Consider the following 27,368-nt stretch of genomic DNA (forward strand, 5'->3'; position numbering starts at 1 on the left):
TAAATAATAAAACATTTCATGAATTTGCAAAGCATCATTGCACAGGGGCCATGCTAATGTCCGTATCCTTTTATTTTCAGTATATGTACTGCTGAGTTGAGCTCTTGAAAGGTTAAGGTCTGTATGTCCATCTTTTTGTGGAATGCAGATATTTTCTCCTATCTTTAGCTTACCTTTTTAGACCCTTGTAGGGTCGTGTGGATCAAAAGCTTTCGGCTTTGGTTAAGGTTCCATTTACCAATATTTCCTTTTGAGGTCATGCTTTTGATATTTAGTTTAGGAAATTGTTGCTTAATTCTAGATCCCAGAGACTTTCTACTAGTGCTTTTTGGAAAGGATGATAGGTTTATATTTAAATCCTTTGTTCAGTTTGACTAAATCCTTGCATAAAGTGTGATATTCTTAGGTTGATCCGCCTCCTTTGCCTTCCCCTCTCCCAGCTTCACTTCTTAGTAAATTAGGTGGACTGATGTTTTTTCCTACATAATTCACTTTTTCCAAAATTGTTTTAGCTGTCATGTCAATTTTTAGAATAATGTATCCAAAAATATTGCTCAGATTTTGGTAGGAATTAGGTTAAACTTAGAGCTAAATTTGGAGGAAATTGATATTTTTATTATTTTGAGTATACTAGTGTGTAAACATAATATGTCTCATTCATTTATTTAGAACTTTCCTTCCTTCCTTCCTTCCTTCCTTCCTTCCTTCCTTCCTTCCTTCCTTCCTTCCTTCCTCCCTCCCTTCCTTCCTTCATTTCTTTCTTTTTTTCTTTTTTTCTAACCTCAGGGGGGAATTTTATTAGTATTTAAAAGAAAAACACCTGAAGGCAGGCAAGCTGTAAATCTCAGTTACTGCCCAAAGGAGGGGAGTGGAGGAGAGAAGGAAAAAGCCATGCTGATTGAGTTAAACTGGCAGGAAGGTCCGCCACTTGCTTGTGGGCAGCCACATGGAGGGAAAGAAGGCTTCAGAGAAAGCAAGGAAAAACATAGTTCTGGCCAGCATTTGCAAGAAAGAGAAGAACAATGAATAGTTACACCTTTCTCAATTGGAACAAAGAAAGGTGGGCAGATCCAGAGAACCTCATTGCAACTTTGTGAATCTCACTGCAACTTTGTGGCAGCTTATAGGGGGACCGCCAAACATTGTTTTCTTTTCTTTCTTTCTTTTTTTGCTAGGCAGTGTGGATCCCAGCGTGGAAGGGTGTTGGTTTTTTGAGACAGGGTTTCTTTCTCTGCCTGTCCTGTAACTTACTTTGTAGACAAGGCTAGCCTCAAACTCACAGAGATTTGCCTGGCTTTGCCTCCTGAGTGCTGGGATTAAAGGTATACACCATCACTATCCAGCAAAATGTTTTCTTAATCAGTGTTTTATAGTTTTCAGTGTACAAATTGTATGTATTTTGTTAAATTTATGTTTACTATTCCATTTTAACCCATTGTAAATGTGTGGTATTTTACATATCAGTGTCCCTATGTTTACTGCTAGTAGGAAGATATAATTGACTTTTTCTAATGTTATTTGTGGCACAGGGAGATAGTGCTTCCTGTAAAGGTACTAGCTGTGCAGGTCTCCTGACCCAGGTTCCACCCCCAGCACTTGGCAAATGCTGCTTGTGGTTGGTTGTTCGCATTCCTACAGCAAGGTGAGAGATGGAGAGAAGAGAATTACCCAGAAACTCCTGGGCCAGCTAACCTGGAGCAAGCAGTGGAACAGCAGAAACAAGAGAGCCTTGCCTCAACAAGTAGTAAGGCAAGAAGCAACTCCAGAAATTGCCCTTTGACCTCCACACACATGCTAGCACCTGCACTTACATATACACAAAATTTAAAAAAAAATTTTTTTTAAGTCTTTTCTGTCTTGAAAATTTGCCGAGCTCACTTATTAGTTCTAGGAGGTTTTGGTTTTTTTTTTTTTTTTCTAAGATTTGTTTATTTTTCTTTATGTGTATGTGTGTCTGTGTGTTTGCACATGTGTGTGGTTTCCATGGAAGAAAAGGGTGTCAGGTTCCTTCGAGCTGATTGCAATCATTGTAAGCTGCCTAACATGATTGTTGAGAATTGAACCCCATTCCTCTGGAAGAACACCAAGTGCCCTTAACTGCCCAGTGAATGAAAATGAAGACATCGGGCAGGGTGCTGGCGGCGGCACACACCTTTAATCCCAGCACTCGGGAGGCAGAGCGGGCAGATCTCTGTGAGTTCAAGGCCAGCCTAGGCTACAGAGTGAGTTCCAGGACAGGCTCCAAAGCTACACAGAGAAACCTTGTCTTGAAAAACCAAAAAAAAAAAAAAAAAAAAAAGAAGAAGAAAGAAAGAAAAGAAGATGAAGACATAGTCAATCCTAGTTATGGTTGAGGAGAAGGTTTTATTGTAGACATGAGGGAGAATAAAGCCAGAGGCATCTGTAAAGTTACAGACTAAACCAAGCCATGAGAGGAGAAAGACAGGGAGATAGAGGAACCAAGAGGCCAAGAGAGCTCGTGAGAACCAAGAGAGGACCAAAAGAACAAGTAGCCAAAACAACTGGGTTATATATAGGAGAAAAGAGAAGCTGGGGGAAGGGAAGGGAAGCTTAGGAGCTGGAGAGGTTTAGAGTAGGGTGGGTCAGACAGGATGATTTGTGAGTAAAGACTGAGGAGCCGAGAGGTTAGCATAGTCCTTGATATGCTAATAGGCACCACAGGCATAGGCTACTGGAGGAGCCATAGTTCCCTGAAGTCCTTGAGGAAATGCTTTTGTCTAAATGCCAGACTTTGGGCAAAGGAACTCTTTTTTTTTTTTTTCTTCGAGACAGGGTTTCACTGTGTAGCTTTTCACCTTTCCTGGAACTCACTCGGTAGCCCAGGCTGGCCTCGAACTCACAGAGATCCACCTGGCTCTGCCTCCCGAGTGCTGGGATTAAAGGCATGCGCCACCCATCGCCCGGTCAGGAAAAGGAATTTTTTGAGACCTAACACTGAGCCATCTCTCCAGCCCCTAGTTCTAGGAGGGTTCCAGCTAACCTGGAACTCACTTTGTAGACCAGGCTGGTATTGAACTTAGAGCAGTCCTCTTGCATCTGTCTCCTGAGTTCTGGGATTACAGGCATATACAACTAAGCCTAGCCATGTTTCTTTTTGTCTAAGATATATATTTAGAGTTTAGAGTTCCCTGTGTCCACAGTTTTTGATATGTTGTATCTTTTTCACTGGATATAATGTATTTCAATTTCCTAATGCCTCTTTTTTGTTTTATTTTTATTTTTTATTATTAAGAGATTTTTCTATTCATTTTACATAGCAACCACAGATTCCCCTCTCCTCCCTCCTCCTGCCCCCCCAGCCTCCCCCACCCAACCCACTTCTTTTTTTTTTTTTAATTTTAGGTGGTAGAGAGATGGGGCTCAGTGGTTAAAAACACTTGTTGCTCTTATAGAGGACTTGGGTACAATTCCAGCACCCAATTCTAGCTCGTATCCAGTTCCAATCTGTCACACACACACACACACACACACACACACACACACTTCTGACACCACAGGCATCACACATGGCACACATACATACATACAGAACAATCATATACCTAAAATATAAATTAATCTAATATTTTTAAATTTTTAGTTTTAATAATAATGTGTTTATGTGTGGGTGTCCATGTGAGTTCAGCTGTCCAAGGAGACCAAAAGAGGATTTCCTTGGACTGGAGTTACAGGCATCTAATATGGATGCTGGAAACCAAACTCAGGGCCTCTGCAAGAGCAGTACATACTCTTAAGCACTGAGCCATCTCTCCAGCCCTTACTATGAAACAGGATCACAGCAAATAAACCAGGCTAGCCTTGAACTCTCAGGCCTCCTGATTTCTGCCTCCCAAATTCTGGGATTACAGGCATGTGCCACCACACCAGGCTTTTGTCAGGTTTCTGTGTCATGTGTTTCATTATTATTTAAAGGTGTGCACCACCCACCCATATCCAGGTTTGGTGGTTGTTGTTTGTTTTTTTGAGACAGCGGTTCTCTATGTAGTCCTGGCTGTCCTAGAACTCCCTCTGTAGACCAGGCTGGCCTCAAACTCAGAGATCCTCCTGCCACTGCCTCCTGAGTGCTGCGATTAAAGGTGTGTGCCACCACCACCCCGCTAAAGTAATTATTGGTACATTGGATTTTAGTTTTTGTTGAGGGAAATTTGTTTGTGTTGATTGCTCGAGACCACCAGTAGAGTCCAACACTGGTTCAGAGGTCAGAGCACACATTCAGCTGCCTGGAGTGGACCATAGTGTTTCCTGGTCCACTCAGAGATAGAAGGACACACGAAGGAGAAAAAGGAGGAGCCGAGACGTTGCTGGTGGTCTCTTCTATCTGGGAAGTGGGGAGAGACCACATGTCTCTGTCGCTCCGTGGATCTCTCAAGCTTATTCCCTAATATTTACTCCTGAGTTATATTTTTTAATAAAACGAAAAAAGAAATTGCAATGTTTTGCCATTTTACTTTTTATTTTCTTTCTTCCTCATTTCACTTCTCTTTTCTTGCCTTCCTGTGGGATACATGAACATTGTTTAGAATTCCATTTTGATTTTTTATAGTGTTATTAGCATAATATTTATGTAATTTTCTCGGTGGTTTTCTGGGCATTACAATAAACATGAATATATTATCATAGTCTATTCATATTGACATTTAGTATTATGAGTGAAGTACAGAAATTCACTACATTTGTCTCCTTACCTTATCCACTAAAACCTATAAATACTTTTGTTTTGTTTAGTGATTTTTTTTTTTGAGAGTTCTCTCTGTAACCCTGGCTGTCCTGGAACTCACTCTATAGACCAGGATGGCCTCAAAGTTGGAGATCAATCTGCCTCTGCCTCCTGTGTGCTAGGGTTAAAGGTGTGCACCATTATCACTGAGCAAAACCTATAATTTAAAAAAATTTCCTATATGTGCATTTATATAACATATCCTATATGTACATAGACTATAGCAGGCCTTCTTTTAGGCCAAATCATGACACAGTGACTTATTATTAGATTATTAGTTATGAATGTGCATCCTTATCTTAGCTCTTATTTGAATCTGTTTCTCTCTCTCTCTCTCTCTCTCTCTCTCTCTCTCTCTCTCTCTCTCTCTCTCTCTCTTTGTTTTTCGAGACAGGGTTTCTCTGTGTAGCTTTGTGCCTTTCCTGGAGCTCACTTGTTAGCCCAGGCTGACCTTGAACTCACAGAGATCCGCCTGGCTCTGCCTCTCGAGTGCTGGGATTAAAGGCGTGCGCCACCACCGCCTGGCTGAATCTGTTTCTCTTTACATTTTGCCTCGGAGCTTTTTTCCTTTCTTTTTTTCGGTATGTCCTACTTTTTCACTGCTTTTCACGTCTAGCTGGCTGGCAGCTGCCTGGCTTCTGGCCCTGGGTGTGTTATTCTCTTTTTCCCTTTTTCTCTCTTTTTTCAAGCCTAGATTCTCTAATTCTCTCAGCCCTCCAGCCTCGCCTGTCCCTCTCCTGTCTAGCTATTGGCCATTCAGCTTTTTATTAGACCAATCAGGTGCCTTAGGCAGGCAAGGTGAAATAAATGCAACACATTTTCACAAAATTAAACAAATGTAGCAAAAATAAATGTAACATATCTTTACATTGTTAACAAAGGCAGCAGAAACAAATGTAACACACTTTTACACAGTTAAAGTAATATTCTGCAACATAAACAAATGTAACACATCTTTGCCTAGTTAAAATGATATTCCACAACATTAGACAGTGTTATTTTTTGCTTCAACAATTCAGCATGGTTTAATTTACTTATTTTTAAAGTACATTGGTGTTTTGTCTGCATGTATGTCTGTATGAAGATGTCAGTATGGTTTAAGAAACACATTGATGGGGCTGGAGAGATGGCTCAGCAGTTAAAAGCACTGGCCAGCTCTTCCAGAGGACCCAGGTTCAATTCCCAGCACCCATATGACAGCTCACAACTGTTTATAACTCCAGTTCCAGGGGACCCAACACCCATGGCAAAACACCAAAGCAGATAAAAAATAAATTAAAAAAAGAAAAAAGAAACACATTGATGATGTCCAATCTCACTTACCTGTCTTGCATTCATTGCATTATTCTTTTTCCATTGCTGAAGTTGGCTTCTGTTATCATGATTTTCCTCCTTGAGAGCTTCCTTCAGCTAATCTTCCTATGTGTGACACACATATGTACAGGCCTGGGCCTGCATACACAGGCATACACAAACATACACACACTCATGCGGACATGTACACACATACACATGCATATCTGCACATATGCACAGAGGCCAAAAGAGGGTGTTGGGGTCCTCTCCTTATCTCTGCCTGTTCCTTTGAGGCAGGGTTTTTCTGAGAACCTGGAGCTCCTTTTTTTTTTTTTTTTTTTTTCCCATTTTCTGGGCTAGGCTGGAAGCCAGAAAGTCTCGGCAATCTTCCTGTCTGCCCCTCGGAGGAGCTGGGGTTTTACAGGCATTCATAGGACGCTAGCTTGTTACGTGTGCTGAGATCGGAACTCCTGTTCTCCAGATTGTGCAGCGGGCACCGTGACTGCTGAGTCTTTGCTCCTGCTTGTGTCTCTCTCCTGTGTAGTTCTGTTCACAGTGCATTGTTCTCATCTTCCTGTTGTTCCTCTAACATTAGAGATTCTCTTTATTTGTTCTCTTTCAATCTGAAGGAGTTTCATTAAATAGAGAATTCCTGGTGGACAGTTCTTTTTTAGGAGAGTGGTGTCCCCATCTTCCTGGCTTCAGTGTCTTCTGCTGAGACACCCCATCCCTGCAGGCAGTGTATCATCTTTCTGAGTCCACTTTGCAGATGTTTTGTCCCCAGTTCAGAAGTTTAACTATGATACATAGAGCAGGCTTCTTGGGGGTTGTCTTATTTGGACCCCACTAACCTTGAATGTGCAGGTTTATATCTTTTGCTGTATTTTCGAAGTTTCTGCTATTAGACTTTTAAAAAATGTTCTCAGCCCCATGCTTCTTCTTGGACTTCACTGACACAAAGCCTAGCAAAACTAGATTTATTTTAATAATTTTATAGATCATCTCCAAGGCTATGTTCAAGTTCTTTCAATCTAGTTTCTCTCTCTAGTGCAGTTGGGAAACTTTTATGACCTTATCTTCCAGTTCAGAGTCCAGATTCATTCCTATGTCCTATTTAATTTGCTATTGAATCTATCAAGTAAGTTTTTCAAAATCTTTTTTTTTTTCAGTTCTCTAATTTGCCTTTGGTTCTTTTGATACAAAAATTTTTCCTGAGCTTTTCTATTTGTTCATCTATTTTGAGATAATTTGTAGCCACTCTTGAAGCATTTTTGGGGATGGATGCTTGACAGATTCCACGTCTGATTCCTTTGTGCCGCCCCTGGCTGGTGATCCTTCCCAGTCAAGCTGTGAGTTTTGATTGAAATCATCCCCCAACCATGACTGGACAGTTCGGATTAGGGTTATGAGACTGAACCCTGCTTAACCCTTCCCTGTCCTTTAGCTGGGCAGTTGTTTTGTGCAAGTGAGGACTTCCTGGGCTGCGCCTGTGGGTTGTGGCTCTCACGACAGTGCAGTGTTAAGGGTCCTTGCCATTCTATCCTGGTCTGTTTTATTCATCAGGTGCCACGGAGGTATCTACTTAATTCTTTGGGGTGGGGTTGCCTGTGGGGATAGAGGTGCTTCCTAGGCGGCCCAGAGTGGCTGGGTGGGAGGGGAAGAGACCAACTGAGGTGGACTGCTAGTCTCAGGCTCCTGCCTTGTCTCTGCTGAATCCAGGGAAGGTACTCAATTTTTTTTTTTTTTTAAATCTGGATCTTACTCTGTAGACCAGGCTGGCCTTGAACTCAAAGAGATCCACCTGGCTCTGCCTCCTGAGTGCTGAGATTAAAGGCATGCGCCACCACCCAAGCCAGGGAAGGTGCTCAAGCTTCCCTCACTGCTGGGTGGGGTTCTAGGGAGAAATAGATGTACCTGGGCACCTCCGCCACTGACTGGAGGTTCAGAAGACACTGGGCCTAGCAGGGTGTGGGAGACTGCAACTTGTGTGTTTCCTAGGCCACTGACCAGCCTGCTTTCTCTTCCTGTCATGGAGACTTCTACAATTATCTGCTGTGTCACTTAAAAGTTGAGCTTGAGCCAGGTGGTGGTGGTGGCGGCGGCGGCGGCGGCGGCGGCGGCGGCGGCGGCGGCGCACGCCTTTAATCTCAGCACTCGGGAGGCAGAGCCAGGCAGATTTCTGTGATTTCGAGGCCAGCCTGGGCTACAAAGCAAGTTGCAGGAAAGGCGCAAAGCTACACAGAGAAACTCTGTCTTGGGGGCGGGGAAAGCTGTGCTTGGTTGGAAGGAGCAGGAAGAGATTAGTCAGTATCATCAGGCTTGACTAGAAGCCTCTGGTTACCTACTGGTTTGAGACAGGCCTTGTAGTGCCCCATTTCTGTCTGTCAGATGCTGCTATCACAGACGGGTACCCCAGGCCAGGTTCCACGGCCACTTTTAGAGCAGTTTCAGAGCCATCAGCAGCCACTCTCAATTTCCTTCTCCCAGAGTCCTTGGCAACTAAATCCATCTTTGTAGATTTGCCTAGTCGGGACATTTTCTCCAAGTGGAGACGTATAGCATGTGTCGTTAGTGCCTGACTCCTTTGGCTGAACTTGTTTGCCAGGTTCATCTACATTACTACATGTCAGTAGTTCATCTTCTTTTTAATCTCAAATAATATTCTATTTATGGATATACATTTTATTTATCTATTCATCAGCCACTCCCTCCAACCCCCCATCTGAGGACCGAATTCAGGGCCTTTCCTATTATGCAGAGATTGGACAAATGATACAGGACTTGATGTTTAACCCACAAATTTTCTTTTCAAGATTCCCTAAAGATATCTTCACCCCTAGAAAGCAAAAAGAAAAAGAGAATATAGATATGAGATAGATCATCGAATCTACTCTGAGAAAAAAGATAAAGAAATAATAGGATAAATAGGTAGATCATTGAATCTACACTGAAGAAAAGGGGAAGATATAAAAATGACAAAAGGTAGACTACTGAATGTATTATGAAAGAAAAAAGAATATCTGTAGCTGGACTACTGAATGTATTATGAAAGAAAAAAGAATATCTGGACTGGACATTGTTAATATATATAATGGAGTTTTTTTGTCTGGATCTGTCAAATGTTAATGGACTAGACATTGTTAATGTAATCTTGACTGTATACTGCATATACTTATTGAAGATAGTTTTTCTTGTATTAGTTATAAGCTTTTTAATTTTAGACAAAAAGAGAGGAAATGTGGTGATATTGTGTTCCCCAAAATATTGTGTACTCTAATAAATTTATCTGGGGTCAGAGAACAGACAGCCACTAGATACAAAGGCTAGGAAATGGTGGCACTCACACCTTTAATCCTAGCATTCCAGAGATAGAAATCCCTCTGGATCTCTGTGAGTTCAAGGCCACATTGGAAACAGCCAAGCATGGTGACTCATGCCTTTAATCCCAGGAAGCAAGGCTTTAATCCTAGGGAGTGATGGTAGAAAGCATAAATGTATATAAGGCGTGAGGACCAGAAACTGGTTAAGCATTTGGCTGGTTAAGCATGTGGCTGGTTAAACTTCAGGCTTTCGAGCAGCAGTTCAGCTGAGACCCATTCCGGATGAGGACTCAGAGGCCTCCAGTCTGAGGAGACAAGACCAGCTGAGGATCTGGCGAGGTGAGATAGCTGTGGCTTGTTCTGTCTCTCTGACGTTCCAGTATTCACCCCAATACCTGGCTCCGGGTTTGATTTTATCAATAAGAATTTTTAAGATTCCTGCTACATCTGGCAAGCACTCTACCACTGAGCTAAATCCCTAACCCACTTTCCCCCTTTTTGCCTGTTGTGAATAATACTGCTTTTAATGTTCCATACAAGACATGTATTTTCATTTCTTTTTTCTTTTTCTTTTTCTTTTTCTTTTTCTTTTTTTTTTTTTTTGCCCCCCTCCAAGACAGGAGGGAAACTAACTAACTCTGTGTAGTTATGACTGTCCTGGAACTAGCACTGTAGACCAGGCTGGCCTCGAACTCACAGAGATTTGCCTGGCTCTGCCTCCCAAGTGCTGGGATTAAAGGCATGCGCCACCATGTCTGGCTGCTGATGAATCTTATGTGAGCAGTTGAGGCTGCTTGTCGTTCAGAGGCATGAGGGTCCCAGTAATTTGAGACTTTCTTCGTGTCATACAGCTTCTGGAACACAGAGTGAGTATCTTCATCAAAGGAAATTTGTTGTCCCACAGTCTGGAGGCCAAAAGCTCCAAAATGAGTGTCTGCAGGGCCACCTCCTTCTCAAACCTATAGTGAAAGACCCTTCCTGTTTCTTCTAGCTCCTGATTATGAAGCTGTCAGGCCTTCACCATCCTTGGCTTTGGGGTAACATCACTGCAGTCTTTGTCCTACTGTGTCTAAATTTCCTGTTTCCCACAAGGATATTAGGCACAGGAGTAGGGCCTGGCTTAATGACATGACCTTGAGTACACATGTGAGGACTGTTTCCAAACCAGGTCACGGTTCAGCACTGTGACTGAGGCCTTCAAAACAGCTTTACAGGAGACACACCTCTTCCTGCAGGGAAGGGAGAACAACAAAGCAATTTGGGGATGAAGGCTGAAGCCGAGCCTCAGAGGGGTTATGTCTGAGAGGCCCATTAGGCCTCCTGGAAGAAGCTGAGGAGGCTGCTGAAGAATGGTTTTAAAAAACTTACAAACGTGACTCATACAACTCCAAAGCGAAGATGTGTCAAAGATTTATTTAATCATCCATGAGCGAAGCCAGCATGATGCTGAGACCATTCATGAGACTGAAGAGGTATTTGCAGTGGCTGACACAGAGCTTGTTCGAGTTCGGCTTGCTAACCTAGATTAGAAAATAAAACTGTTAATGCTCTTCAGGGCCAGCAAATGGCCACTTTTTCTATCGTCTTTTCCCCTGGGCAGAAATAATTTTCTATTATTCACTATTGAATTTATTTGCACTGTCATCAGAGAAGAATCATTTAACGTAGCCATCTGTTTTCTACAAGTTCAAAATCTACCTTTACTGACTTATAAAAGACCATAATTGCCGGGCAGTGGTGGCACACACCTTTAATTCCAGCACTCGGGAGGCAGAGCAAGGTGGATCTCTGTGAGTTTGAGGCTAGCCTGGACTACCAAGTGATTTCCAGGAAAGGCACAAAGCTACACAGAGAAACCCTGTCTGGGGTGGGGTGGGGTGGGGTGTCTAGCAAGATGTATACCCCAGGAGTCAGAAAATTCCCTTGGCGAGTCCGGCGGACAACATTCAAGCTGATGGTGAAGACACATGCCACTCTTTTGCTTAATCCTAAATTTTGGAGAAGCTTTAGTAGTTCCCGCTTGTGCTGGTAAACTTCAAGGGTTATTGTTGTCCCAGGAAAGTCAGTCTCCTTGTGTGCTGACCTGATTCATGCACACAGGCACTGTGAGAAGTGGTAATTAACATGGATGAACCGCCTTGTTAGGTGGTATATCTAAGCCATGCATTACACAAGACCAAGGCCGGAAAATCAGCTCTGTCTGAAGATGTCATCATGAGGAATGTGGGACTGAGCCTCAATTACGCCTAAGGTATATTATGATTTGCCTTTCTATTCCTTGGCTAGGAAGCTGAGCCAAACTAGTCTTCAAGTTTGCTTACAGTCGTCCTGTGTGTAGGTGAGTTCTCATTTTCTCACCAGCCTCAGGGGCTACATGGTTCCAGGTTTTTCAGACTGTGTGTAGGGGATGGGCCTTTGTATGCCAGAGTACAGGTGCCTGGCCAGCATGGGTCTGAGGGTGGTGTGGACCAGCTTGTGTACTTTGTTCCTTTATGGTAGGCATGCCATGAGGCTCATGAGAAACTTAAGACCTTATAAGGTCTTAATGTAAGGCCTTGGTTACACAAATAATTTGAGTTCCCAGTAAAAAGGACAATCACTTTCTATCACAACTATGTAAAGCATCTGATTTTCATTAAGAGGAAAGGTTATAAGCCAGATACAGCAGCAAATAATCTGCGATCTCAATCATATTTCCATTTTTTCAGGTGGAAATTTTGATATTTTAACATTATTGTCCATTTTCTTTCTTTCTTTTTTCTTTTTTCTTTTTTTGGTTTTTTGAGACAGGGTTTCTCTGTGTAACTTTGCATCTTTCTTGGATCTTGCTTTTTGGACCAGGCTGGCCTCAAACTCACAAAGATCCACCTGCCTCTGCTTCTCAAGTGCTGGGATTAAAGGCGTGCGCCACCAACGCCCAGCTCTATTGTCCATTTTCTTTGGATTCTAAAGTTCTCTAACCATACAATGTAAGAATATCATTGCTGGTGGCGCACGCCTTTAATCCCAGCACTCGGGAGGCAGAGGCAGGCGGATCTCTATGAGTTCGAGGCCAGCCTGGTCTCCAAAGCGAGTTCCAGGAAAGGCGCAAAGCTACCCAGAGAAACCCTGTCTCAAAAAAAAAACTAAAAAAAAAAAAAAAAAAAAAGAATATCATTGCGTTTGCATTTCTTTTTTATTTTTTTTTCCAGACAGGGTTTCTCTGTGTAACACCCATGGCTGTCCTGGAATTCACTTTGTAGACCAGGCTGGCCTTGAACTCACAGAGATCTGTCTGCCTCTGCCTTCCCAGTGCTGGGATTAAAGGCGTGCACCACCATGCCCGGCTTGAACTTTCTTTTTGCCTCCTTTCTTCATAGGCGCAGTAGAGTTTGTCTGAGATTTTGGGGTACTATCTGACATTAATAGTACAAACTGGTTTCATGGCTGAAATTGATGTCTTGCTACTGATTTCATTTTTAATCTTGCTAATATATATCTTTTAGTAATTTTTTGTTGTTGTTGTTTAATACAGGGTTTCTCTGTGTAACAGCTCTGGCTGTCCTGGAACTTGCTTTGTAAACCAGGCTGGCCTTGGACTCAGAGATCTGCCTCTACCTCCCAGGCTGCTGGGATTAAAGGGCTGCATTACCACAACAGGCCATCTTTCAGTAATTTTTAGAGATTTGTTTCAGTAAACTTGACTGTATATGGGCTGTGAATTCATCTTTATTTTGTTGTCTCATTTGAACACTTAGTTTCTACTGTATATGAATTCCATGATTCAATTCTTTTAGAATTTTGGTAATTCCTCCTACATACATATTTGAGTCACCATATAGAAGGTCCTTCCTCTCCGATAGCCTTTCAGCCGCTTTCTTCATTCTTGAAATTGCAGGATGTCTTGGTTTTGAGCCTGCTTGTGGGACTCCCCCAGCCTACTAGGCTCTGCTTTCATTCTCTGAGGAGTCACACTCTCCCTCAGCACTTCCTGCTCTGTGAAGGTTTCGGGTCTTTTCATCTTTTGTTTTATGAGATTGTGTCTTGCTTTTGCTCTGTGTTGTGGGAGATCCTTCCCTGGCTGGTTTGCATATAGTTTTCCCAGGGTAGAGAGGAGGTTGAGGGCTGAGCTTGCTTGTTCTCTATGGCTGGCTGGCCTGGCATGCTTGGATTCAGGTAACTGCAACATTTGCAGGTCCTGGCTTTGTGGCAGATGTGCTTCAGGCCTCCCAGGGCTGCTCCTGGGTGGCTCAATGGTGTTCTAGAAGGGAGTGCTAGCTAAACATGGGACCTTGCTTCTGAGTGGTCACAGGATGACCCTGGCTCCAGGATTAACCCACCCTTACAAACTTTATTTTCCAGCAGGGCAATCACCTTTAGTCTCAGGATTCAGGAGGCAGAGACAGATAAAAATCTCTGAGTTCAAGGTCATCCTGGTCTACAGAGGAAGTTCCAGGACACCTAGGGCTACACTGAGAGACCCTGTATTGAAAAACAAAACAAAAACAAACAAACAACAAAAGACTTTATTCCCAACCCATAGTTTGGCTGCCTGGGGGCATGAGTGTTGGTCAGCAAAAAGCTCATGGGGCTCCAGTCCCAACCTGGGATGTTTAAGTGAGCAAGGTCGCACTGTCCCAGTAACTGGTGCGGTATCCTGAGTGGTGATCCTGCCCTGCCTATTCTATGGAGGAAGACTCACCAGCTCAGGAAGATTGGGGGCTCTGCTCCTGAGTGAAAAGCTTGTCTGTTTACCTGAGGGGTCCACCCCAATGTCACAGGCACACCACTCCTTTATTACCATGACCCCCCCCATCATAAGCCTTTAAAGGCAACCAAAGAACCACCTTGTCTTCACCCTCATTTCAAAACTTTTAGAGATTCACCTCACAATAAAACCACTAACTTTTAGTTTTAAACTAAAGGCTAAAGTAGAAACAACCAGCCAGAGAATAAGACCGGTGTCTCTGAGCTCCTACCTACTTGGCCCTGATCTTGAAACTTCCAACAGTCTGTGCAGCCCAGCTTTCCCAACCTGTGAATTTCACAGGGGTCCCCGTATCAGATATCCTGCATATCAGATATTTACATTACTATTCACAGCAGTAGCAAAATTACAGTTATGAAGTAGCAAGAAATAGTTTTATGGTTGGGGGGGTCACCACAATATAAAGAACTGTATTAGAGGGTTGCAGCATTAGGAAGGTTGAGAACCACTGCTCTAGAGTGTCACCAGGTCCTAGGTAGACAGATCCGTGCTTAATTACCTCTACTAGTATGATGCTTAAAAGAGGAAGGCCTGAGCCAGTTGTGGTGGCCCACACCTTTAATTCCAGTACTATAGAGAGGCGGATCTCTGTGAGTTTGAGGCCAGCCTGGTCTACATAGTGAGTTCCAGGATGGCCAGAACTACATAGTGAGACCCTGTCTCAAAACACAAACAAGGAAGGAAGGCCTGTGTTGGGGAATGCCCCCCAGGACCTAGCTGCTGCATACTTTTTGAGACCTCCATATTTGTCAAGGTCACAAAGTCATCCTCAATTCCCTTCCATACCCTGTCCTAACCAACCACTGACCCCTCCATCCCTCCTTGTGCCCTTTTCTAGTGCCTCTTTAGGGTCCTCCAATCCTAGTCATTTATCCCTCAGGGGGACCCACCCTTGTCTGGGGACCCTCGGGGGGGGGGAACCCTTATTTCCATCCTCTCCTAACTCACCCTTCATGAACCACCCCGGTCACCCGACACTATCCGAACCTCACTTATCCCCCTTAGGATGTCTACTGTTGCTTCCCTCATGAACCACCCCTTTGGAAAACAGGCACTCTCAGGAAACCCTACCTGCCCTTAGGGTGAGCATTCTCACTCTACTCAGGGCCACTTGCACCCCCCAAGTCAACATCATCTGGTTACCCCCCCCAACTCCTGCAGCAGTCCTTCACCCTTCAGGAGCCCCACCCTTCCGAGTCACCCCACTCTTGCAGCACTCCTCCTCCCCCTCCTCGGGATCCCCCACCCTAACTAACTCCCGAGAGCCACCCTTCCTGGTCACCCCACTCCAGCCTTCGCGTCCCGCCCCGCCCCCTCATCCCGGCTTGGCGCGGCGCGCGTCATGGCGGCGGCGGGCGGGGCGCGTCTCGCACGCAGCGCGCCGGGCGGAGCGCTCGCCGCATTGTTTGCTTCGCTGGGGAGCGAGCAGCGCCTCGGCAGGCGTCCGAGCAGCTCCGAGTCCGCGTCCTCCGCCCGGCCGGGCCCCGAGCCGGCCTCAGCCGGCCGCGCCGGCGCCGCCGACCCCGCCCGAGCCGCGGCGCCCTGCGGGCCCGGAGCCGCCGACCGAGCGCGCCCCGGAGCCCGGCGGGGCTCGGCTGCGCGGCCGTTGGCGGAGGAGCCGCGGCGCCATTAGCGCCGCCTCGGCCGCGCCGGCCCCCGCGCCTGCCCGCCCGCCGGGCTCCCGCGGCCGCGGCGCCCCGAAGGTGAGTGTCTGGCGGTCGCTGCTCGCCGCCCGCTTCGCCGGCCGGGGCGGAGGTGCCGGCGCCATGTTTGGCGGCGGCGGCGGCGGCGGCTCCGCATTGTCCGCGGGCGGGAGGCAGGCCGGAGAGTCGAGGCGGCGAGGCCCGGGAGGCCGTGAGGCCTGGCGGGCGCGGGGGCCCCCGGAGGAACTGAGAAGACCGGGCCGGCGTGGGCCGCCGTGAGCCGGCGCGGCCGGGGCCGGCGAGATCGGGGCCGGCGGCTTGCCGAAGAGGCCGGGTCGGGGAGGCGAGGCCGCGGCGGGATCGCCGAGGCGGAGGCCGCAGCCGGGTGGGGGCGGAGAGGGACACGGAGGCCGCGGCGGGGTCGGGGAGACAGAGGCGTAGAAGGAGGCCGCCGCGGCGCGGGAGGCGCGGCCAAGAGAATGGAGCCGGCGGCAGGACTCAGGAGGCGGGGAAGCCGTCGGGCCGGGCGGGCTCTGGGCGTCCCGGCTGACTGAGCGGCTGGAGCAACATCGACGCCGGGCGTCGGACTGCGGAGGAGGCGGAAGGCCTGGGGTCTCCTCGCCGCGTCTGCCCACGTCCTCGCCCCGTAGCCTTGGCGGTGCGGAGCGGGTCGCATTATGTAACAGATAGGTCCGATCTATTTTGCCAAGACAGGAAACTCCCTTGAAGAGGGACGGGCTCGGAAGATTTCCTAAGTCGAGCGCGTCCTGGTATCTCCGGAGCAAGTGTGCAGCTCCGCCAAACTCCGTGGATGTGTGCAGGAAACGCTGAGAAACGAACGCGCGTGCGCGGCTTTCTTGGGCCTTTAGGAGAGAAGCAACTTTCTTGGGCATAATTTGCAGAAAACACAGCTCCTCTTCGTGCACGGCAGTTGTGACACACTTAAACACACCTAGGAAACCGCCCCCTTAACGGAGTTCCATTCCCTTCACTCAGCTGCGACTGTTTTTAGAGTTTCAATCATTTGGTAACATAGTTACAGAGTTGGATTTATTTACTGTCTTAACACCTGCTGGGTCTAGCAAAGTCTGAGTCCGTGTTCATTCCTTGAATGGTTACACCACCCTTAGAGGTGTGTCTCTTTCCTGTGTGCGCTTTTATAGTGAGGGGTAGAAGCTGGAAGAGTTTAAGTGGCTTGCCTACAAACACGGGGCAGGAAATGAACTGAGCTGATTTTGAGCGTGCAGTCTTTCCCTCTTTTTGCCAGCAAAGCTTTTTAGCGTGTGTTTAGCACAGTTATTTCTGGAGAAGCATGCTTATTGCCTTTGCTGATCCCTCCATGGAAATGCTTGTTGCTGCACAGAGCCGGAGGGTCAAAGTGCTGGGTATAGGAAAAAACGAGGAAGCAGATGAGATCGTTGGTCACCGTGCTGAGCAGTGCTGCTAAATGCCCTCTTTCCCGGGTCACAATTACATTTTCAAATTACAGAGCGGCTGTGGCCATTAAGCATTAGGTTCCGTTCTTGTAGAAAAGTGGTTTATAAAGACCTTCAGTGCTCAGTAGAAGAATGTGGGATTTGAAGGACTGGTTACAGTACTTTACTGTAGAAGAGAAAATTATATGTTTGCCTTTAATCTGGGAGCTATGGCTTCTACTCTGCCTTGGCAGTGATTTGTGAAGTGTCCGTGGGTTCTCTCTGTGCACCGTGGTTCTTTCTGTGCAGGATATGATGTTGACAACTGCATGTGTACCTATCTCACTAAGGGATGCTGCTGGAGGCCTAGGACTGGCTAGAGTGGATTTGCTGGTAGCTCCCTGAGAATCCAGGGATGAGTAGGCACCTGGAGGCCCCACAGATGCAGGTGCATTTGGGTCTGGCTGACGACAGTGTCTTCTTGTTCCTGTTCCTAGGGAGATAGCATCTAATTTTCACACAAGTGTGGCCTTCTGCAGCCTGTAAGATCTATCTTAAAAATTGCATATAGGATTTGCAGAGATTTCTTTTTGGGACTTAAAATGTAAAGTCTGCTCTTTGAGGGCTTTTCTCAAAGACTGATAAGATAACTGTGAGGTTGTGAATCCAGGCGTCCTCAAGAGCTCTGATTCTGGGCTATTCTGACATGTCAGCTTGGAATGTTTGTGAATCAACCTAACTTTGCTTCTTGTCAGTGAAGTGAGTTTGTTCAGAGGGAGCAGTTTGAGTATCTTGGCCCTTGTTGCTCCATATGCTTGTCCTGCTTGACTGTGGTTCAGAATGGGCATGTCTGCTCATAAGGTACACAGACACCAAGTCACCTCAGGAAGACTAAAAGGAGTCCACTACAGTGAGGTGGGAGTGTAGGCTGTTAGCACCTTGATTTTGTCCACACTGGAAATGAGCAAATCTCTGCATTGACGATTTCAGGCATGTGGGCCAGTGATAAGGACTCTGATTTGTTGGGGTGGGGAAACTCTGCAGGCTATTTGTGGTTTGAGGGAGCCCATCCTTTCTTTGGAGCAAGAGCTGAGCATTGTCAAGTGTGTCAGGAAGAGAGCAGAGATGCCACACATCTTGTCCACAACTAGATAAGTTGACTTGAAGAGTGTGTGTCCCAGCACATAGCCAAATCATAGCCTGACTGAAAGGGAAAGGCTGATGCTACTGCCCATGAGAGTTTCCAGGGTGGTCACTGTGTAGGCTCTGTGGAAGCTATGCTCAGGGTTCCCTTCTAAGTCCTGATGGGCCTGTGTTAGTGGAGACTAGGGACTACTCTATGCTGCTGAGTTATGGAAGCTTCTGGCCCCCAGAAGTGAGGTTCCAGGAGCACTCCGCTCGCTGGGCAGTAGTGGGAAAGAGAAAGGAGACCTAAAGGGTTGTTAAGGCTAGGTAGCCAATGAGCATGCCTGCTTTGTGGCCACAGGTCATGGTCTCTGTGTGTGTGTTGTGAAGTCTGTCTGAAAAACAGTCCTATCTATGGGGCCATGGTCTCAACTCTGGAGGGTATGTTGCTGTTTTGTAGGTGACTTTTGGCTTGATCTAAAAAGGTGACTTGTGGGTGGTATGCACCTGTGCCCTAGCTATTCAGCAAGAACCCTGAGGGCTGCTGCCTCCTGCTGCCTCTGTGCCTGTCAGTACCTTTACCTGGGTGTGGTGAAGGGGTACTATTGGACGCTTATTGAAATGTTCTAGGAGAAGTTGTTTGGAAGTCTCAGAAGTATTCAAGCTCTGAGCTTCATTTGTGGGGTGTTGATTTGTTAGCCTGTTTTGTGGTTGTCTGAAGTCTTTTGTCATCCTGGAATTAACTTTCCTTTGACTTTATTTTAGGTAATCATTGCCAAATGAGGAGGAAAGGACGATGTCATCGAGGCTCTGCAGCGAGGCATCCTTCTTCCCCGTGCAGTATTAAACACTCCCCCACTCGAGAAACATTGACATACGCACAAGCTCAAAGGATGGTGGAGATAGAAATTGAAGGGCGTTTGCATCGGATCAGTATTTTTGATCCCTTGGAGATCATACTAGAAGATGACCTCACTGCTCAAGAAATGAGTGAATGCAACAGTAATAAAGAAAACAGTGAGAGGCCACCTGTTTGCTTAAGAACTAAGCGTCATAAAAACAACAGAGTCAAAAAGAAAAATGAAGCCCTCCCTAGCACCCATGGCACCCCAGCTTCAGCCAGTGCTCTTCCTGAGCCTAAGGTGCGGATTGTGGAGTATAGTCCTCCATCTGCACCCAGGAGGCCCCCTGTGTACTACAAGTTCATTGAGAAGTCAGCGGAGGAGCTGGACAATGAGGTGGAGTACGACATGGATGAGGAAGATTATGCCTGGTTAGAGATCATCAACGAGAAGCGGAAGGGTGACTGTGTCTCTGCTGTGTCACAGAATATGTTTGAGTTCCTGATGGATCGCTTTGAGAAGGAGTCCTATTGTGAGAACCAGAAGCAGGGTGAGCAGCAGTCCTTGATTGATGAGGATGCAGTTTGCTGCATCTGCATGGATGGGGAGTGTCAGAACAGCAATGTGATACTCTTTTGTGACATGTGTAACCTGGCTGTGCACCAGGAGTGCTACGGGGTGCCCTATATCCCTGAGGGCCAGTGGCTTTGCCGCCACTGCCTGCAGTCTCGGGCCCGCCCTGCGGATTGCGTGCTGTGCCCGAATAAGGGTGGTGCCTTCAAAAAGACAGACGATGACCGCTGGGGCCATGTGGTTTGTGCCCTGTGGATCCCAGAGGTTGGCTTTGCCAACACCGTATTCATTGAGCCCATCGATGGTGTGAGGAACATACCTCCTGCTCGGTGGAAACTGACATGCTACCTCTGTAAGCAGAAAGGCGTGGGTGCCTGCATTCAGTGCCACAAAGCAAATTGCTACACAGCATTCCATGTGACATGTGCCCAGAAAGCTGGCTTGTACATGAAGATGGAGCCTGTGAAGGAGCTGACTGGAGGCAGCACCACGTTCTCTGTCAGAAAGACTGCTTACTGTGATGTCCACACACCTCCAGGCTGTACCAGGAGGCCTCTGAACATTTATGGAGATGTTGAAATGAAAAATGGTGTCTGTCGAAAAGAAAGTTCAGTCAAAACGGTCAGGTCTACGTCCAAGGTCAGGAAAAAAGCAAAAAAGGCTAAGAAAACACTGGCTGAGCCCTGTGCGGTTCTGCCGACCGTGTGTGCTCCGTATATTCCCCCTCAGAGGTAAGTGCGTCTGAGCTTTGGCTCAGGTGAGCCTGGACTGAAGGACTTGATGGAGAACACAGATTAAGGCCTGCAGGAAGTCCTGCCGTTTGTCTATTGTACCTCCTGATAGTCTGTTTCCTAAGCCATGTCTCCATTCATTTGCTACTGTCCAGTGCCACAAAAATGTAAGAGAAGTTACAGATTGGGATAACTTAAAGTTCTTTGTGACTAGTTGACCTTGAGTATAAAATAGACATGGTTATAGGAGCTACAGACACATTAGTATTCACTCAACCTTGGGTTTCTGGATTTCATAGCATCCTAGGTTTTGTTTCCATCTCTAATGCAGTTAAACTCCCTTGCCAACAGATTTTGGAACTTTGTAAAAAAGTTAAAGAAAAACATGTGACTGGAAAAGTGAGCCACCATCCTCTGTAAGGTGCCTTCTGAGGTGAGGTTAGAGAGAGAGCTGCTATTAGCAGGGAGATGGTGGGCTTCCTTCCTGCTAGTCTTGGACTCACAGGGATCCTCTGCCTCCAGCTCCCAAGTTTGGGATCAAGGGTGCTCAGCATCACACCTGACTTCTTTCTTTTGCTGATGATGTCTTCAGTAGTGCAGATGTTGCCTATCTACAGAAGGGCTGCTGTGTGAAGGCCCACAGTCTGTGTTCCAGGTGGTAGGAGTCGGGTCCTGCTGTGCTCTTCTGTGCTACTTAGGGACTGTTTCAAATCCCCCTCAATCTGCCTTGATCTCTGTCCTCAATCCTTGTGTCTTTTGAACTTACTCCTTGGCTTGCCTTTTTTGTTCCATTATTTAAAAAACAAACAAACAAACAAAAAGCTATTCTTTTTCACATCATAGCACCCATTTGAGCTTCAGGGAGGTCATTTTCTGTGAAGGGTGTGGGTGTAATCTGGTCAGGTATGTAAAGGCCTGAGATGATGGCGCTCAGGTGAAGCCGACAGCTGCTTATGTGGGTATTAGTGACAGACTGCTCTGTAAAAACACGAAGTTGGCAAACAGGTGGACTTTCAGGATGTCTTTATTGCTAAAGGGCTGAGGCTGCCTTGAACACAGTGAACATTAGTTTTTGTTTTTTTTTTAATGTCTGGTTTGAAGAAGTTGCCAGTTCTTACTAGCTTGTGCATATACAGTGGAGGTGGGCGCCACTGCGCCACAGTGAGCTTTCTGGCTGAGTTGGGAGCACAGTTTTAACACAGAGTTTAACATGGTTTTGTAAATGCTGTGTTACCTACCGTAGAGCTATACCTCCTTCTTACAGTCAGTGAGTCAAGAATGAAGAGAGCGTGCATAACTCCTTGCTCAGACAAGACCCCTGTGTGAACCAGCATGCCTGTGTCTGTAAAATTTTCAGCCTGACTTAAAAGGTAGCCTCCCTGGGATTTCCACCCCCAAGGCAGAAAGGATAGGGTTATAGCAAGACCTTCTGCTCAAGAATCGTGAAGAAGTTTAGTTTTACGAAAAATGAAGTAAATGGAAAGAGCAGTCTATCAGTACTTCTCCGGCCAGCGCCAGATATACCTGTTCTAGGTGATGGGTGCAGTCCTGTACCCTGTCCTGTGGTTCCTGATGTTCAGGTTTCGGAACATGAGAGCTGCCAGATGGGTGGGACTGTTGGAAGGAGGATCAGCAGGTGAGAACAAAGGCTCTCTGGCCTTCTGTGGCCAGAACCATTGAGGAGAGAACTGGATGCTTTACATACTGCAGGGTCTGTTGTAGAGTCCCGCAGGGAAGAGGTGCAGCCTGGCTCATGTACCTCTCTCCAGACAAGGTCTTATCTGTGTGCCAGGATCACCTGGGACTTAGTGAGCATACTGCGTTGGCTTCATACTTGTGAGTCTCTTGCTGCAATCTGTTAAGTGCTGACCATGTCCTGTCCTGTCTTGTCTTACTTTGTTTTGTCCTGTTTTATTTTGTTTTGAGACGGATCTCACTGTGTAGCTCAGGCAGGTCTCAAACCCACAGCCTCAGCCTCTTAAATAATGTAATTACAGGCATAAGGTAGCATGCCTGGCTGCTGCTGCTGCTGCTGCTGCTGCTTTAAGAGTTGTCCATCTATGTGTATGAGTGTTTTGACTGCATGTATGTATGTGTGTGCACCATGTATATGCCTGGTTCCTGTCAAAGTTGGAAGAGGGCTTCAGATCCTCTGAAACTGGAGTTATGGGTGGTTTTTGTGAGTCACCATGTGGGGTGCTAGGAATTGAACCCAAATCCTTTGCAAGAGAAACAAGTGCCTTTAACCACATTTTCTCCGCTCCCCCCCTTTTTTTCTTTACTTAATTTAGGAACAAACTTAAGTCAGCTTTGAATAGAGATGAAGAGTGTACCTGAACCAGATGTTTGTACTGTTGAACTAAAGAGTCTGTACTGCCCCAGTCTCCAGGGTATTCTGCTCTCTTTGATGCCCTCAGTCTGCTGGTTACAAGGGACTGGACCTACCTTTGGGTTGGGGGGATATGAAGGGCAGAGCCTGTGCACAGCCTGGGCTCTAGTTGGAGGTAGAGGCTGCTGCTTCTCAAAGTTTAGTCTTGTCAACTAGAGTGTTATGTGACATTCCAGGCTAGTTCAGCAGGAGGCAGGTCTCACTGGAAGAGGAAGGGACAAGGACCCATCCAAGCAGTTACTTGAGGAGAACTTTAAAAAAGTGTATCTTGAGTATTTATTCATGTTTTTATTATTTAGCATTTGTAAAGCATAAAGATTACTTTTTATTTGTTAAGCCATGAACTTTGGAGATCAGATGCCGCTATTCCTGGATTGACCACTTGTTTAGGAACTTTCTGTGAATCTCTGGGTGGACACCTCCTTGACTTTCTGTGAATCTCTGGGTGGACACCTCCTTGGCACTAGCTGTAACCAGTATACACGGGCAGTGCTGGGTTCACATGTTCGTGTACACCTTGAATCCCAACCCTTGGGACATGGAGACAGGAAGATCTCTGAGTTCAAGGCTAGCCTGCTCTACATAGTGAGCTCCGGGACAGCCAGGATTATGTCGAGGGGCCCTGTCTCCAAAAGGGAAAAAGTTTTGAAGAACATATGTATTTAAGTGGGGAAGGTTGCAGAGGGAAGTCTGAGACTTTGTTTTTCTTTTTTTTCTTTTTTTTTTTTTTTGGTTTTTCGAGACAGGGTTTCTCTGCGTAGTTTTGCGCCTTTCCTGGAGCTCACTTGGTAGCCCAGGCTGGCCTCGAACTCACAGAGATCCACCTGCCTCTGCCTCCCGAGTGCTGGGATTAAAGGCGTGCGCCACCACCGCCCGGCCGAGACTTTGTTTTTCTAGGAAAAGCATTTCCGTGTGTGTTTAGTCCTTCTCTGTGCTCTTCTGATGGAATTTGTTGCCACCTTGCTCATCCCCCTTCAGTCTGTTTCACAGGGGAGGGATGAGAAGGGCATGGGAGGGTGGTGCTTGAGTCTCTGTGGAGTCCTGGCTGTGTAGGGCCATACCTTTTATTTCCAGGAGAGAGCCACCTGCCTCTGCTTACTGAGTGCTTGGGATTAAAGGTGTGCCACTACACCGGCCTTTTTTTTTTTTTTTTTGAGATGGTCTTACTATGTAGCCTTGGCTGAGCTGGAGCTCGCTGTGTAGATTAGACTAGCCTTAAACTCACTGAGATCCACCAGCCTCTGCTTTCTGAGCACTGGAACTAAAGGTATGTAGCAGTATGCCTGGCTGAGTTACCAGTTTTGAAAATGAGTGCATATGAAAATGCTATGTATTCAGTATAAACTACACTTTGAATTTTGCCCTTTCTGGGTTAGCAGTATGGATCATACACTCTGAACATGCTGGGCAGTGCACTGATGTGAGCCACAGCTTCCAGTGAGCTGCACAAAGAGGATGACTGAGAACACTTGGTGAGGAGCTGGGTTGTTTAACTAGGCTGTTTGGTAGGATAGATGCAAGAAATGAACTTTTGACTTGTTGTGTGAGGTTATCAGCATGTAGCCCCATCATGTCTAAGAGCATCTGTATTTGATAAACATTTCCATCTGCCACAGGTTGGCTCCATCCCTCCCAGGCGGAAGCCCTGCCCTGCATCTACCGAGAGCAATGTAGGGATGTTTGCTGCTGTGGTAGGGCCCTGGAAAGCAGGCAGATGCAGCTACAGTAGTGATGCTGGGGAAGAAGCATTAAAACAACCATCTGAAAAGTATAAAATAACATACTATGGTGTGGAAGGCAGGGACTCATACCTGGCAAGTGGAAAGAGCCAAATTGGTTGGGGGATCATCATTAGCATGCCTTCTAATGTGTTACATTAGCTTGCCCTTGTAAAGCTGTATCGTTATTGATCTGAAATCTGTGTATACAGGCCACCCATCTTCCCACCATCAGGACACCTTTCCCTAGTGGGCTTGGGTCTTCTGTCCTGGGCACTCAGCAGAGGGGGCATCTCCAGTGTGGTTGATTTCCTTCTCTTAATTCCCATCATAGTTACTTTGCCAGAGGTAGAGGTGGATATTTATTTTAGAAGTTTATTGCTCGGGCCAGGTTGTTCCTGCAGTCTCACTGCTGCTGCTGCCCAGTATGAGTCCACTTAAAGCTAACAGTGGGATGGACTTGGTGCCAGGGCTGCCCAGGGTCCCTTCCCTTGGGACCCTGAGGTCAGAGGAGACCCAAGTTTGGCTGTTTTAAATTTTCAAAATGAAAAAAAAAGGGGGGGGGGAAACGACGCCAAAAAAAGACCCTCATTTATTCAACCAGTTACTTATTGCTAGTGTTCTGCTGTGAACTGTGTACGCCTTTATACATGGATTGTGAAGACTTACACACATGCCCATACATGGTCAGGTGCCCTTCAGGACATAGGTTTTAAGTTATGCTTTTGCAGTGGGGAAGGGCACCAACATGTCCCAAGTCCTGTACATCCCCATCTTCTAGGGATAACCTCAGATGCCTGGCTGTTGCTCAGACTCTATGCTTCCTGTTCCATGCCCCTAACCCAGTCTGACTCAGAGTGGTCAGGCCCTGTGAGTTATAGGGATGACCATTCTGATAGCTGTTATGTTCTGAGGTGTCAGGTCATTGGGCCAAAAGGAGGGTAAGGGGCCAGAGAGCCTGGGGGTAGACAGGCCAGGCACTGGTGGTGCCCTGTGGACACAGGGCTGGGTTTATCTGTACTGAAATCCATTCCAGCGGCTGCTGTAACTGTCTTCAGCCTTCCTGGGTTTGGATGTTTTCAGTTTCTGTCTTTTGTGATACCCAGAAGAATGAGTTTGTCTGGTGTTTCCTTCTGGCTCACTCAAGTTGTGCCTGAATATGGAATAAGTCTTCCTCCTGTAGTTGTCTAGAGTTTCTTAACCTTCCTAGTGCTGCCATCCTTTAATACAGTTTCTCGTGTTGTGGTGACCCCCTCCCCCATAACATTATTTTTGTTGCTACTTTATAACTGTAATTTTGCTACTGTTATAAATTGTAATGCATATATTTTTGGAAATAGAGGTTTGCCAAAGGGGTTGCTGCCCATAGGTTGAGAGCCACTGATTTAGAGGTTACCTGTTCTCTATGGGTGATTATAGTATTGCTGAGTTTTTTGTTTGAGACAGACTCACAATTGACCAGGCTGGCTAGAACTCAGAGATCTACCTGTCTCTGCCTCCCCCTAATTGTTGGCATTAAAGGCATGTGCCGCCATGCCCAGCTGTTGTTGGTCTTTTTACTGTGCTGTTTGTGAGGGTGTTATTTCCTGGTGTCTATCTGACATCTGTGGCAAGACTTGAAAACAGTTCCAGACTGAGGGTTGTTTCTGCTTGGCCAGTCTTTGCTCTGATGGTTAGAATAAGTGTTCATCCTCAGGTCACCTGGTGCTTTCCTGCTCCATGGTGCTTCTTCTGTTCCCCTGCCTTTGTGCTGGCTGTCAGTTACCTGAGCAGACTGGCAAGTTACCCAACATGTAGGACATGGGCATTGGGAGGGAGGGGCCCTGGAGGGTCTCACTATCTCATGGGATGTGAGTGGTTGACCATTTGATAGCATTTATAATAAAATAGACCTCTGCCACAGTTGAGCTGTCACCTCTGAGATCTTGGCTCCTGGTCATTTCCTTGTGGTGAGTGTCTTGTTATAGGCAGCCAGTGAGGATGCCCAGCTTGCCAGCTCTCTCTTGGTGACTGTAACTGTTGTGGTCTTGGCAATTCCAGGCTTCATGTGGCCATCTGTTGACCAGAGGGTGTGTGTGCGCGATCTATGCCTAAAGGTAAATTCTAGGCTTTTGAGTCCTTGGAGGAGAAAACTAAGGCTTTAAAATACTTTTTTCCTCAATGATTTACTAACTCTACTTATTGATACTGTAAGGTGAGAGACTCTTGATAACCTGACCATGGAGCTGTCCTGAATATGAGTGGAGTTCATTTTAAAGACTTAGGATGTGTAGGAAGTGTTGAGTAAGAATGGAGGCTGGTTTCACAAATTGCACTCTCCAGAAATGACTTGTGTGAAGCATTTTCAGAGATTGTGGATCTGTGCTCGTGTATAGGTAGAAGTAATGTCATTTTCCCACTTCATGATTGCCTAGGAAATTTTAAATAAGGAAAAAACCAGAGACTAACATAATTTGAATTATCAAGTGTAGCTGAGTACCACAGGGTCAACTTTGGAGCTCTGCAGTCCCTGGTCCTGTTTTCTTTCTTTTTTTTGAAACAGGCTTTCTCTGTGTAGTTTTGGTGCCTGTCCTGGATCTCACTCTGTAGACCAGGCTGGCCTCGAACTCACAGAGATCTGCCTGGCTCTGCCTCCTGAGTGCTGGGATTAAAGGCGTGCGCCACCACTGCCCGGCTGACTTCCACTTTAGATCTAGGATTTTTCTAGCTAAAAGTGGGCAAAACCTAGTCCTCCAAAGGTTAGAGTATGTGAGTCACTCGCCACCTTCTCTTTGCAAGCATCTCTTCAGACTTTTCAACAAAAATGGTTCAATTAATTTTTTTCTTGCATT

At 46.3% G+C, this 27,368-nt stretch overlaps 1 protein-coding gene and 1 non-coding gene across 4 annotated transcripts in view; one reads left to right on the forward strand and one right to left on the reverse strand.

Moving 5' to 3' along the window:
- LOC114699223 lies at positions 1-104 on the reverse strand. Its single transcript, XR_003735489.1, has one exon. It is a non-coding gene; the product is annotated as a U6 spliceosomal RNA (small nuclear RNA).
- Positions 105-15,519: 15,415 nt separating this feature from the next.
- Brd1 (bromodomain containing 1) overlaps positions 15,520-27,368 on the forward strand; it is a 45,086-nt gene continuing 33,237 nt past the window's right edge. The window contains exons 1-2 of one of the 3 annotated variants that reach the window (XM_028878170.1): positions 15,520-15,804; positions 19,050-20,430. In XM_028878170.1, coding sequence (XP_028734003.1) covers positions 19,064-20,430 — 1,367 coding nt within the window. In that variant the 5' untranslated portion in view covers positions 15,520-15,804; positions 19,050-19,063. Of the gene's footprint in view, positions 15,805-19,049; positions 20,431-27,368 lie in introns of those variants that run through there. The other 2 variants (XR_005089622.1, XM_028878172.1) reach the window with 2 other exon arrangements.

The sequence above is a fragment of the Peromyscus leucopus genome, chromosome 20 (assembly GCF_004664715.2).
Source record: "Peromyscus leucopus breed LL Stock chromosome 20, UCI_PerLeu_2.1, whole genome shotgun sequence".
In the NCBI taxonomy this organism is placed as follows: Eukaryota; Metazoa; Chordata; class Mammalia; order Rodentia; family Cricetidae; genus Peromyscus; species Peromyscus leucopus.